Genomic DNA, 13,462 nt, shown 5'->3' with positions numbered 1-13,462 from the left:
TGAGAGTTATGAATGCTGTTAGCTGCTTCTCTAAAAAAAATCTCTTTTTCAGACACTCTAAGGAAGAAGTCTCATCAAAATACTAAAAATCTAAATGCACAGACTCAATCTCCTTATTGTATAGGAGACTATCCAGATCTAGATGTATCCTGGCACTGTCAAAGCCACTGGATCAGGAAGGCTCAGCGTATCTAGCTCCTTGGTTCTAAGGCATTCAGATCCACTGATGGATGTTGAATCTGTCTATTTTTTTGGCACGGGAGGAACGTTCAAAGCCAGGGTTTTCACCAATTCCATCAGGGAACTCAATCTGGAGGCCAACTTGAAGTCATGGTTAGAATGAAGAAAGATCTCTCGGGTGGGTTCTTGGATACAGGCAATCTGCAGATTCATCACCAATACAGTAAACCCCCCTGTCTCATGCTTCCAGATCTGAGGCTGTGAGGGTGAATCCAGTGCTTTCCCTGTGGCCAAAACCAGGCACAACATAGTGGTGTCCCACACTGTGCCCATAACATGTCCTGTCGCTACCTGTAGCATCACCAATATCTAATTCTCTTTATTTAGAATAAAAAATTAGCTACTATAAATTAGGACTTCAAAAGAGCTACACCAATTTACAGCTGCTGAGGATGATGTACTGAGCCAGATTATAGCAAATGGGCTCATATTATGTGATAGGTAAAACAAAACAACTTTTTTTCCCTTTGGTGATAATATTCCTTCGTTTACTATGTAACTCAACTACTACTTAATAAAGATGAATTGAACATGGCTGCCTTCTGAATACAAGCTGTTTTTAGACTAGATTAAAAAAAATGGAAAGACAGGAATGTCCCTTGGAAGCTCAGTCTCATTGGAAATGTCACTGAGCAACAGAGGAAGCTTAAACAACCATTTCTGATTTATCCGATGCATTTGGAGCTGTGCTTTACCATATATTTCCATCTTTTTGTTGCTTCTGTAGCTGTTTGCAATATGTGTTGCAGAATAGTGCCTGAGAGTTCAGGATTGGCAGGGAAAGGCTGCTCGGCACAGAAACCAGAGAGTTCTTTTTGAGATGATTTCTGTTTAAATATTCTTTTCTTATGAAGCTATTGTTTTACAGCAAGGAGATTTCTAAATGTGCATTCATTTAGGGCATATCTGAAGTTGCGTGAGAGATTGCCATAGCTCACACTCTCTTGTAAATCACCATTGAACAGTAGTAACCCAAAAAATGAACTGAAAACATGTCTGGTTTCAATTTTAAGGTAGAAGTCTTGCCAAAGGCTGTATTTGATTCAGAGACCACCCTTTGGTAAAGCAATGCTTTACTGGCCAGATTACCTTAAAACACTTTGTGGTTGTGTTATGCTCATCATGTTATGTATTGGCAACTAGAATGGATCTTCTAACTGCTGGCTGCTAGCCAGAAACTCTGTCTTTGACAGCATTCTCTCATGTCATGAAGACTCCACAAACTTGACATTTGGTTTGACTATAATCTAATGTTATCCTTTCAAGCAATTATTACATTCAAAATGACAGAAACTGGTTTTGTGTTCTTGTTGTTTTAGACTCCCTTGCAAACATGACTCTTTGCCAAGTGAATATCAGTTAAGAAATGATATCATTAGATGAAAGGTTTCTGTTTTTTACAGTTTGGAGCTGTAAATCTAAACTTGGGGAAACCACAAGTGTCATAGATACGACAGAGCATAGCAGCAATCCAATCCGAAAAAATTAACCACGTGCTTAACGAAATCTTTTTATAGTGTTTGCCTCCCCATACCCCCGAGTCTGATGCTCTATACAAGTAAAATAAACTTCAGGCTGCCAACCATCTTTGTATTCAACAGGCACTGCCTCTGATTCGGAAACTAAGGATATACATAAATCCAGACATATGCTGCAAGCCCATCTTCCACATTAGGGCTATCTAAATACTCACTGCCATGCAATCAAAAATATCAGCAGTAAAACTGATATTTCTAACAACTGGATCTATGTCTGAACTGGAGGCCACTGACCTAGAGAGAACAACAGCCACCACTGCACAAATAGGAAAAGATCTGAACTGACGGTCCTTGGATAAGAGCCATATAGCCAAGGAAGCTTAGATGTGTGCAGGAGATGACTATCCCGAAATCATTTACTATGTAAAAAAAAATATTGGCAGGTGGCCTTATATTTTACAAAGAGAACAGAATGATCGTTGAAGTCTCAACCTACCGTGGCCAAAGTGGCAAAGGTATAAAACTTACAGATGCACAATACAAATCTTATATCTGAGCTAGGAATAGAGCTGTTTTAAAGAGCTACGACTATTACAGAGTCATCAAAGGTGAAATCCTGCAGTCCCTACACAGGGGTTAGACTCCCCTGAAGTCAGTGGCAGTTTTGCCCCGGGTAAGGACTAAGGGCTGCAGCATCTTCTCTGTTACCTGGCTCAGAAGGATGCAAAGGAGCTGCAATTAGGACACTAAGGTATGTTTACACTACAATAAAAAACCTACAGCTGGGTCTGTCAGCTGACTCAGGCTCATGGGACTTGGGCTAAGGGGTGGTATAGCCGTTTGAGCTCAGGCTGTAGCCTGAGCTCTGTCACCTTCCCAGCTTGCAATGTCCTACAGCCTGGGCTCCACCCCAAGCCCAAACATGTTCACTGCAATTAAACAGCCCCTGAGCCCGAGCCCCACGAACCTGAGTGGGTCCTGCAGCCTCGTTATGGGCTCTGTGCACCTGGCCTCCATGTTTCTGCGAAGGACTTGCCCTTAAATGACTTCTTCCGCGCCATCCAGAGCCCTACTCAAATGGGTCCAAAACATTCATTGCCTACTAACTGCCCTTGGAGGAAACATTGGGATTTTTCAATGCACCAAGGGCTGCAACAACAAAATGTAGAAATCTTAAGACTAAACTGCCATTAATGAAACCTTGTCTGAAATCTACATAAAGTTCTTTGAAAAAGCAAACAGCAATAGGCCAGGGACTATTAGTCTCAAACAAATGTGGGTTAGTTAAATATAGCAGAGAACTGTACCATGGTTGGGGTTGGGTTTTTGTTTTTTGGTAAGGTCATTTTTGAATTTTAAGTGTATGAAAATCGTTCAAACCCATCCACACGGCTGCCAAAGATTTTTTTTTAAATAATCATTAAATGTGGTTTCCAGTAAATGGTATTATTTGTTATTACTTCACTTTCAGCAGATTAATTTCTTTGAAGTTTCCTGCAGAATTTGACCTTTAGCTAAAAAATCAGCCTCTATTAGGCTATACATTTTGTCAGGTCTCACTGGCATCTGCTTAAGATACATTTCACTGTATATTAATGAACTAAACATGGCTCATCTCTGAAGATGTAGTAGGGCTGCAAGGAATCTATCGTAGGGGAAGAATTCACCATCCAAAATCTTAAAGGGAAAGATTCTGCTACCTTTAAAAATGTGGACTATACCTTTCTCTGTAAAGTGTCCCATTGATTTCAGTGGAACTATTGGCAGAGAAAGATAATACTGAATGTGTGTGACTGAATCTGGCCTTTAATATATACAAGAAAATGTTGCTATGTGTGTTATATTTCATCCAGGGCAGATTATGATTCCCCATCCTCTTACCCACAATGGTGAGTTGTTACACACACAAGGCATCTCAGTCCCTCTAATGGGCCTACTCCTATGAGTAACTACTAGGGGTGTCGATTAACTGCAGTTAACTCATGCGATTAACTAAAAAAAATTAATCGTGATCAATCGCACTTTAAACAATAGAATACCAATTGAATTTATTATATATTTTTGGACGTTTTTATACATTTTCAAATACATTTATTTTTATTACAACACAGAATACAAAGTGTGCAGTGCTCATTTTATATTATTTTTATTACAAATATTTGCACTGTAAAAATAAACAAAATAAATAGTATATTTCAATTCACCTTATACAAGTATTGTAGTGCAATCTCTTCATCGTGAAAGTGTAACTTACAAATGTAGATTTTTTTTTTTGGTATATAACTGCACTCAAAAACAAAACAAAGTCCACTCAGTCCTATTTCTTGTTCAGCCAATTGCTAAGACAAACAAGTTTGTTTACATTTACATGCCATACTGCTGACTGCTTCTTATTTACAATGTCACCTGAAAGTGAGAATAGGCATTCACATAGCACTTTTGTAGCCGGAATTGCAAGGTATTAACATGCCAGATATGCGAAACATTCATATGGCCCTTCATGCTTCGGCCCCCATTCCAGAGGACATGCTTCCATGCTGATGATGCTCGTTAAAAAAATAATGCGTTAATTGAATTTGTGACTGAACCTCTTGGGGGAGAATTGTATGTCTCCTGTTCTGTTTTACCCACATTCTGCCATATATTTCATGTTATAGCAGTCTCGGATGATGACCCAGCACGTTTAAGAACACTTTCACTGCAGATTTGACAAAATGCAAAGTTGTTACCAATGTGAGATTTCTAAGGATAAATATAGCACTCGACCCAAGATTTAAAAATCAGAATTACCTTCCAAAATCTGAGAGGGAGGAGGTGTGGAGAATGCTTTCAGATGTCTTAAAAGAGCAACACTCTGATGCAGAAACTACAGAATCCGAACCACCAAAAAAGAAAATCAACCTTCTGCTGGTGGCATCTAACTCAGATGATGAAAATGAACATGCATCGGTCCACTCTGCTTTGGATCATTATCGAACAGAACCCGTCATTAGCATGGACGAATGTCCCCTGGAATGGTGGTTGAAGCATGAAGGGACATATGAATCTTTAATGCATCTGGCATGTATTTATCTTGTGATGCTGGCTACAAATGATATGTGAACACCTGTTCTCATTGTCAGGTGACGTTGTAAATAAGACGTGGGCAGCATTATCTCCTGCAAATTGTAACCAAACTTGTTTGTCTGAGCAGTTGGCTGAAGTAGGATTGAGTGGACTTGTAGGTTCTAAAGTTTTACACTGTTTTATTTCTGAATGCAGTTATTTTTTGTACATAATTGTACATTTGTAAGTTCAACTTTCATTATAAAGAGATTGCAGTACACTACTAGGTCAATTGAAATATACTATTACTTTTGTTTGTTACAGTGCACATATTTGTAATCAAAAATAAATATAAAGTGAGCACTGTACACTTTGTATTCTGTGTTGTAATTGAAATTAATATATTTGAAAATGTAGGAAACATCCAAAAATATTTAAATAAATGGTATTCTATTATTAACAGTGCAAATAATCGCGTGATTATTTTGTTTAATCACTTGACAGCCCTATTAACTACTCAGCAATGTGAGTAAATTGTTCATAATCAAGTCCTCTGAAAACAGAGCAATTGCATGAACCTTTCCTGAACACAACCCCACTCCCACCCCTAGTCCAGACATATTTTAGAGATTACGGCTCCTACTGGTTTAATGGTGGCATTTTTTACCACAGAAATGCCTGCCCTCTAAAAGTGCTTTTTGTTGCTAAAGTAGACCGACCACTCAATTATTACTCTATTCTAGTCTTCCATATAAGCTACACATGCACTCTGCTACCCCGCAGCTACAGCCTGCTAAAGAGCGCATATGTGGCAGTATGTTTAAAAGTCCACTTCCAAATATGCCTTTCTGTGCCAAAAAAAAAAAAAAGTTACAGTGAGTTCTTGCAGTGAGCTCACCACTCTTTTGGACTACTTCGCAGTGTGAGTGAAAGACTATACAACCCCACTCATTCAAATTGCATTGTGGTTTGAGGCTTATTTTTTCAGTAGCAATATTTTTCCCGATTTTAACGTTAGTTTTCTGAGTAAGGGTTAACTAGCCAAACCCACAGACCCACAGATGCTTTTAGCTCCCATGGTGATTCTGTTCCCAGGTTTAAATGTCAAAATTAGATTACTGTTTTATATGTAAAAAGGAAAAATTGGTTTAAGACTATCCCATTTAAAAGAGAAAAACATTTTATGGCAAAAAGAAGACACTATTTTACAGAAGATTATCCTGCTGCGGTGGGATTTATAAATACACAACCTTCCCACCACCACTGCAGCCTAAAAACTTTATGAAGCAATCAAATCCAAGCTGAAACTATAGTGAACTGCACTTTAGAAAGTGAATAATTAATAATAAATACTATTGGTTCTAGAGAGGGTCCCAAGGCACAAAGTGTAGGTGTAGGTCCAGATCCGACCTTCTCCTAACTTTGGGGGTTTCAGCCCCAGGATTTTGATTTGGCCCAGACAGCAGCAGTGGAGGGTGAGGAGATTCAAAGGTGGCTCTAAGCAATTTCTATACCCCTCTAATACCAAGGGAAGTGGGGTGATGTGGTGTAGACAGCTAGCTTCCCCAGTGTGGGAGGAATCCTCAGTTACCTGGTCAAGATCAGAGGGGTAGCCATGTTAGTCTGGATCTGTAAAAGCAGCAAAGAATCCTGTGGCACCTTATCTGACGAAGTGGTATTTACCCACGAAAGCTCATGCTCCAAAACGTTTGTTAGTCTGTAAGGTGCCACAGGATTCTTTGCTGCTTTTACTGGTCAAGATGGCTTTTCAGGGTCTTTGTGGTCCAAACAGTGCAAAGAGGCTGGAGGAGAAAAGCCAGGATCTGGCTCAACGGCTACCTACAAAGTTTGGATATGGCGCTTAGTTGTATTATGATCCCTGGTTTTGGTTTGGTCCCACCTCTGATTTTCCCACTAGTTAAGGAAAGTGTGCTGCAGATCTCAAAAAATTCAACTTCTAACAGGCTTATGTACATCATTGCAAATTCAACTGCAACTATTCTATTAAACAGTCTTGTTAAACCGTGCAGAGAGGGGTCATGCAATTGGTTAAGAAGCCTCACTAAAAGGACATGGAGAGGTCAAATTGGAGAGAATGGGAATTTTTAATATTAATAGAAGGGAAAGAAAAAGGTGGACCTGACTGAAATGTATGTGATAATAGCCAGTACTGTAAAGTGAGAAGTGTGTGCGCATTATTTCTTTCCGATTGGCTAAAAGAAAATAGCCCAGTTGGAATCTGCAGCATCCCTCTTCTGTATTGTTATCCCTGGCTTCATCCAGTGTGATGAAGACATGGGTGAAGCTCTGAGCCACAAAGCCAACATTTCATTTCTCCTCTCCTAACCTATAAGCATCTAGGGGGAAGGGTGCTGAGACTAATAAATATCTGTAAAAAATGTCCAGGTTCTTACACAGGATGCAGTATCAGCACAGAGCATTACTAATAATGCTTTGAGAGATGGCAGAAGTGGAAACTGCCATAAATTTATGTTCAGCTATAAAGGAAAAACCAGAATCCAGCAAATAATTTAACTAAATTCTCTCCAACATTTTTGCTTTCGTTTGCTATGTTTTTCACAGTATCATAATGACAAAGCCTGGGTTGTTTATCAGTATTTTCTTCTCATAGCAAGAAACCTGGCTCTGTCATTAGGATACAGTGTAAAATACAGCAAACAAAAGCAAAAATATTTTTTCTGAAGAGGCTGTAGCTTTCCAAAGCCAACATAAAGTGTAATTTGTTTGGTGTATAACAACAACAAACAGTTGATTTGATTTCTTCGCTCTGTGTCTGTCTTATTTCTCTTTATATCTAATTTTGCAGGAATCTGTTGTTTAGTTTTATCTTGTACAAATGCAAACAGACTTCTGCACAACCCATTTTAATTGGCTTTATCAAACAAGATCATGGTCACGCAAATTTTAAGAGATTTTGTTCAGTGAACATCTGCAAACACTAGACAGAGCTATAGTATAACATTTCCTTGGACTTTCTTCTATTGCTTTTATGTCAAAATTTTTCATCCAGACTGTTTTTTTTTAAGTCAAAATAACGATCTGTATAAACAATTCAACTGTACTGAGCCTTAAAAGTTAGCTTTTAAAACCAGAGCTATGCAATACAGTCATATCTGTGAGTGACTATTCTTATACTGTTTCATACGGGGGGAACAGGGGAGGGGATAGTAGAGGAAACTGAGAACCCCAATGAGTTCCCATGAAAATGGAAGTGTGTGGTGTAGGAAAGGGGCAGAAGAAAGAAAAAGGTTATTCATACCCTGCAATATCTAAGAGCACATAGTTCATGTAATACAGGTGTTATGAATATACAGACACTCCCCGGGTTACGCAAACCTGACTTGCGCAAATCCACACTTGCAGGAAAAGTTCCATAAATTCTGTAAGCTAGAAAGGTTGGGGTTTTTTGTTTTTTTGCATAATGGTCGAGTATACGTTCCCAACTTACGCAAAATTCAAGTTACGCAAGGCATTCCAGAACGGAACACTTGCGTAAGTCGAGGACCATCCGTACACACTTCAGTATATTCTACATATAATACACACAGGTATTATACAATCTTCTGTAGAGACGCAGGGCCAGATCTTGGTCTCTGATTCCATACTCGCATCTCTCCAGCATTGCAAAGGGGTAGACAGCTGTCCTAACTGGGTAGCTAAGCATTCTGGGTAGCTTAGCATGTCAGGGGAATCCTAGGATGGCATAAAACTGGCATAGCTGTGTCATAACCTTAGTCCCAGATTTGGACCTTAGCGTCCAAAATATGGGGGTTAGCATGAAAACCTCCAAGCTTAGTTACCAGCTTGGACCTGGTACTTGCTGCCACCACCCAAAAAATTAGAGTGTTTTGGGGCACTCTGGTCCCTCTGAAAAACCTTCCCTGGGGATCCCAAGACCCAAATCCCTTGAGTCTCACAACAAAGGGAAATAATCCTTTTTCCCTTCCCCCCTCCAGGTGCTCCTGGAGAGATACACAGACACAAGCTCTGTGAAACTACACAGAGTGACTCCCCCTCTCCGTTCCCAATCCTGGAAACCAAAAGCACTTTCCTATTCCCCCAGAGGGAATGCAAAATCATGCTAGCAAATCCAACACACAGATCTCCCCTGATTTTTTCCTCCCACCAATTCCCTGGTGAGTACAGACTCAATTTCCCTGAAGTAAAGAAAAAACTCCAACAGGTCTTAAAAGAAAGCTTTATATAAAAAGAAAGAAAAATACATACAAATGGTCTCTCTGTATTAAGATGATACAATACAGGGTCAATTGCTTAAAAGAAATATTGAATAAACAGCCCTATTCAAAAAGAATACAAATCAAAGCACTCCAGCACTTATATTCATGCAAATACCAAAGAAAAGAAACCATATAACTTACTATTTGATTTTTTTGTCCTTACACTTTGAAACAGAAGACTAGAAAGTAAAAACTACTTCTCCAAAGCTCAGAGAAAGCAGGCAGACAGACAAAAGACTCAGACACAAACTTCCCTCCACCCAGAGTTGAAAAAATCCGGTTTTCTGATTGGTTCTCTGGTCAGGTGCTTCAGGTGAAAGAGTCATTAACCCTTAGCTATCTGTTTATGACAAGCTGGCTCTGTACCAACTGCGCCCACCTCTGTTTATATGGGGTGTTCCAGGGCCAGCCAGGGTAATGAGAAGGCCTGGGTGGGGGGAGACTCTGCCCACCCCCCCCGGCCCCACAGACACACGGGAGAAAGATGCTGGGGAGGAGTGGAGAAAAGGAAGAAGTGAGCGAGCTGGTGGCAGGAAGGGAAGGGTTGAAACAGTCACAGGAGAGTGTTTCAGGCAAGCTTGGCTCTTCGCCCCACAGGATTGTGTGCATTCTGCGACAGGCACATTACGTTCTGTGCCTTTTTCTCACATCTTTTAAAAGGCATTTACTACAGTTTACCAGAATGTACCCAAAGCTCCCTAGCCACAGGGGGACACCTCTGACCCCTAGACACAGCAAGCAAGTGAGACAGAAATAGTTCTACCCACCTTTATGCATCTGGGGCTTCCCATGCTAGAATAGTTCTGGGTCCCTGCCTCCCAGGCCCAGGAGATGGGCTCAGGCCAGCAGGGTTCAAGTGAGCATGCTAAAAATAGCAGTATGGACATTGCAGCTCAGGCTCGAGAGCGGGCTCTCAAGCCCACCTGACCTCCTACACTTGAGAACCCAAACTTCAGGCTGAGTTGCAATGGCCACACTGCTATTTTTAGTGCATGCGCATGAATTAATTTGCAACACATTTGTGTGCTTTAGAAATCATCCCCCCAAAGAGTATATTGCCCCACTGTGTAGACAAGCCCTTAATCTTTAATGTGAGTTAAGGAATGGTGTTTAAAATTGGTTTCAACAAGACGCCATTGAAGTGATTGCTAATATGGGTTGGTTTTGATAGAGCTATGCTTTAAAAAATTTCTGGAATGTAGATTCTTCCTAAGCCATGATTCTAAGATGGCTTGGCTCTTTCCACAACAGCCTCTCAAAGTGTTTTACAAACTGGTTTTGCTGGAACTATGTTTAAATTCATTTCTCTATTTCAGAATAAAGATGGGAACAAATGGCGCTTATATCATAATAATATCAGTTCTTTCACCCAAGAAAACCTCCCACAGGGTCCTGCTGAACTCTTTTGGCAAGATTTCCATGTCCTTTATTTATAAGCACATAGACATTTTACATAATACAAGCTTTTTAAAATGAAAAACACCATCTGATATACACTCACCATCTTGCGTGTTTTGACTGAGGATCTGAGTGCGGAGCTCCTCAAGGCTAATTCCCAGGCATGTACAAATTTCCTCTACGCTGTAAGGCTCAGGGTGAAATACCTCCTCGACAATGGTCAGCATTTCCTTCAGGCTAACTCCTAGCTTGGCCTGAACATCTTGGAGCTTCAGCATTTTTTTCCATTCTAGGCCTTTTGACTTCGAGAGAAGCTACAATGTGAAAAACAGACAATACCACACACTGTAGTTTGAAATTGACATGAAATATTTCATAAAGCAAACAGATCTTAAAACTGATTTTTTTCAGCAAAAGCCATCAGGCCTTACACAGCAATTAGTGAATATGTTTATACACAGATATAGTTACAGAACAGGAAGATTTCTGTCAATCACAGCCCAGAAAAATTAAGCGTTTTTTTTCTTAAAACATTAGCCCAAAGCTCTTATTGATATTACATATGTCCAGTCAAATCAATGATCCCTCCTTTTCCACACAGGCTACCCCCTCCAACTGTTATTCACTTCATAAAGCCAATTTCAGGCATTTATTCATACACATTCCCCAGTACAATAGCACTGGAAATCCCAGAACAACTTGCTATGTTATTTGTCTTTGATCTAATATTGACAGCTCAGCCTGATAAATCCAAGTATCAGAGGCTGTTATAATCTTAACTTCCTTAGAAGAGCCCTGGAGAGATGGATGACATGGTAAGGTTGGTGCTGGACCCTTAAATGCAAACTTGCTAGTGTACAGTATTTTTTATGACAACATTCTATTAACATTCATTTTCCAAGAGAGCCTCAGTCTTACCAGTACAATGATGCTTTTTCTTGCATTCAAACAGGCGTTTATGTCATATTAAACTGAGAATGCGTTCTGCTCTCAAGTGTGCTTATTGAGTGGGGCCAGAATTTTCTCCATCGTGGGCTCTTTTTCTTTTCAATAAATATTGGTTTTAAGTTTGTTTGAAAGCATTAAGGCATCAATTCAGCAAATCATCCCTTTCCAGCAAAGCACTTCAGTGGGGTTAACTTTCAGGTTAGTGGGACTTAAGCATATGCTGAAAGTTAAGTATTTGCGTTGTGTAATTGAGGCCTATAGGAGAGCTGTGACTTTTCCAAGACCTGCTGGATACTTTTTCACACCCAGATTTCTGTGGTCAGTTATAGCAGGATACTGGTTGTTTGCACCACGTGTGAGCTGCTGCCCAGCTACTTGCTGCAGTTTCTCACTGTCCCGCTTCCCCTCAAGCATTATTCTATATGGGCCTTTTCAGTTTTTGCTCTATTGCAGTATACAAAAATTAACTACTTTTGGTGCCCTCTAGTGCCTTTCCAAGGTTGATGTGGCGCATTCTAGAGCAGGCAAACAGGTCACATGAAATCCTAACCGCATGACTCTGCAGCCTTTTAAAATACAGACATGTATGTTCACAGCCCCAGAAAGGGCCAGCATTGTCTAGTGGCTAAAGCAGGGGCCTGAGAGTAAAGAAGTGTCCTGGCTCTGGCATTGTTTCTGAGCTGCTGGAGAAGTCACCTATGGCCTGGTTTCAAAGATGCTGAGCACCCAGAGCTCCACAACATTAATCTGCATATATCTCAGTTTCCTCACCTATAAAATGGGGGTGTTATGGGGTATACAAAGCCTGCACTAGACAGGAAGGGGTTAAGGAGCACCAATAGACTCAGGCAGCCCCACCCCATCACACCAGTGAAGTATGGTGGACTTGGAGGAGGAGCTTCAGAAGGGAGAAGCCCAGCTCACAGGGCTCTAGCCTTGGGAGGTAGACAGACCTCTCATCTCAGCTCCCAGAGAGGAGCAAAGTGGTGAGACCAGCTGCCTTAGCTTTCCTATGAGTGTGGAGCCTTATGGACGAGGGGGTGGGTGGGTACCGCTCTGTATTTCCGTTAGTTTAGTTTTCTTTCCTTGTCATGTTGGGTGCTGTCCCCAGGGTAGTCCCTGCTGACCATGTGAGCCCCCTGAGGAGAAGGTGGACAGATGTAGGAGGTAGTTTAGGAGAGAAGCAAGAAGCCTGACAAAGCAAAACCCAGGGTAGAGGGAAGGCATGAACTCTCCTACAGTCTCACTGAGGAGGCTAGCATAAGGACACCCCAGGCAGAAGGGCTGGAAGGACTAGTAGCCTGACCCTGTCCTGATGATCTAATGCGAAGTTGTGGCAACTGCTGAGTTACCCTCTGGTTTACTGGTGTAAATGGATGACGCTAAACATGAACCAGCTGGAAGTCCAAGTCACAAGATGAATGTCTGGTAAGCGGAGATACGGAGAGAAAAATCCTTCAGTGCTATATCCAGCCAGAAGGCAGGGCGCCAGCTGATGAGTCACTGTCGCAGTGGGTAATGTTTCCTTCACATATTTAACTTTTAACTTTAATCTTTTATATCTTTAATAGTTGTCTGTAAAAGTGATTTGAGATCTTCAGCTTAAAGATACTGAAGAAATGTATATTATATTACACTAATGATCACCATCTTGTAGCCCTCATTACTTTAAATTAAACAGGTGTAATCAGTTAGAAAAACCAACACAATGCTTTCTATTATCTGAATAAATAATGCACTGTATTATTAGTAATTTATGCTACTGGTGCATTACCACATCCTTCCCAATTCCTTGAAGAGAGAGGCTGCATTTGAAAGGAGCTTGCTATTTAGATACGCTACAGACTAAACACACGGAACAGAAACTGATCACTGCAAAACATTTAGTAGCTGGTATTTTTGTGATCATTCTAAACTTAAGACAACAAAGTTTCTGACCATTTTTAAAGAAAAAATCCCACCCCATTAACTCAAAATACAACTGACACCAGACCCAGAAAAGAAATAGGAAAAAATCCATCTATTGAATTTACAAGAATACTGACCCCAGAGTTCAGTGTTTCCTGACAGTAATTGATCAGATGGAGCAAGGAC

The 13,462-nt window shown here is 40.5% G+C and overlaps 2 protein-coding genes across 4 annotated transcripts in view; one reads left to right on the top strand and one right to left on the bottom strand.

The window, feature by feature from the left end:
• Nucleotides 1–13,462, bottom strand: part of GALK2 (galactokinase 2) — a 77,143-nt gene that overhangs the window by 7,782 nt on the left and 55,899 nt on the right. For all 3 annotated transcript variants that reach the window (XM_050966644.1, XM_050966645.1, XM_050966646.1), the window contains one exon: nucleotides 10,524–10,734. In XM_050966644.1, the coding sequence (XP_050822601.1) occupies nucleotides 10,524–10,734 (211 nt within the window). The remainder of the gene's footprint in view (nucleotides 1–10,523; nucleotides 10,735–13,462) is intronic.
• The window catches only part of FAM227B (family with sequence similarity 227 member B), a 226,893-nt gene that overhangs the window by 180,505 nt on the left and 32,926 nt on the right, over nucleotides 1–13,462 (top strand). The gene's annotated exons all lie outside the window — the stretch shown is intronic.

Source organism: Gopherus flavomarginatus, chromosome 9 (genome assembly GCF_025201925.1).
Source record: "Gopherus flavomarginatus isolate rGopFla2 chromosome 9, rGopFla2.mat.asm, whole genome shotgun sequence".
Lineage (NCBI taxonomy): Eukaryota > Metazoa > Chordata > Testudines > Testudinidae > Gopherus > Gopherus flavomarginatus.
Note: the sequence above shows the minus strand (reverse complement) of the source record. Positions and strands in the feature narration are given on the sequence as shown.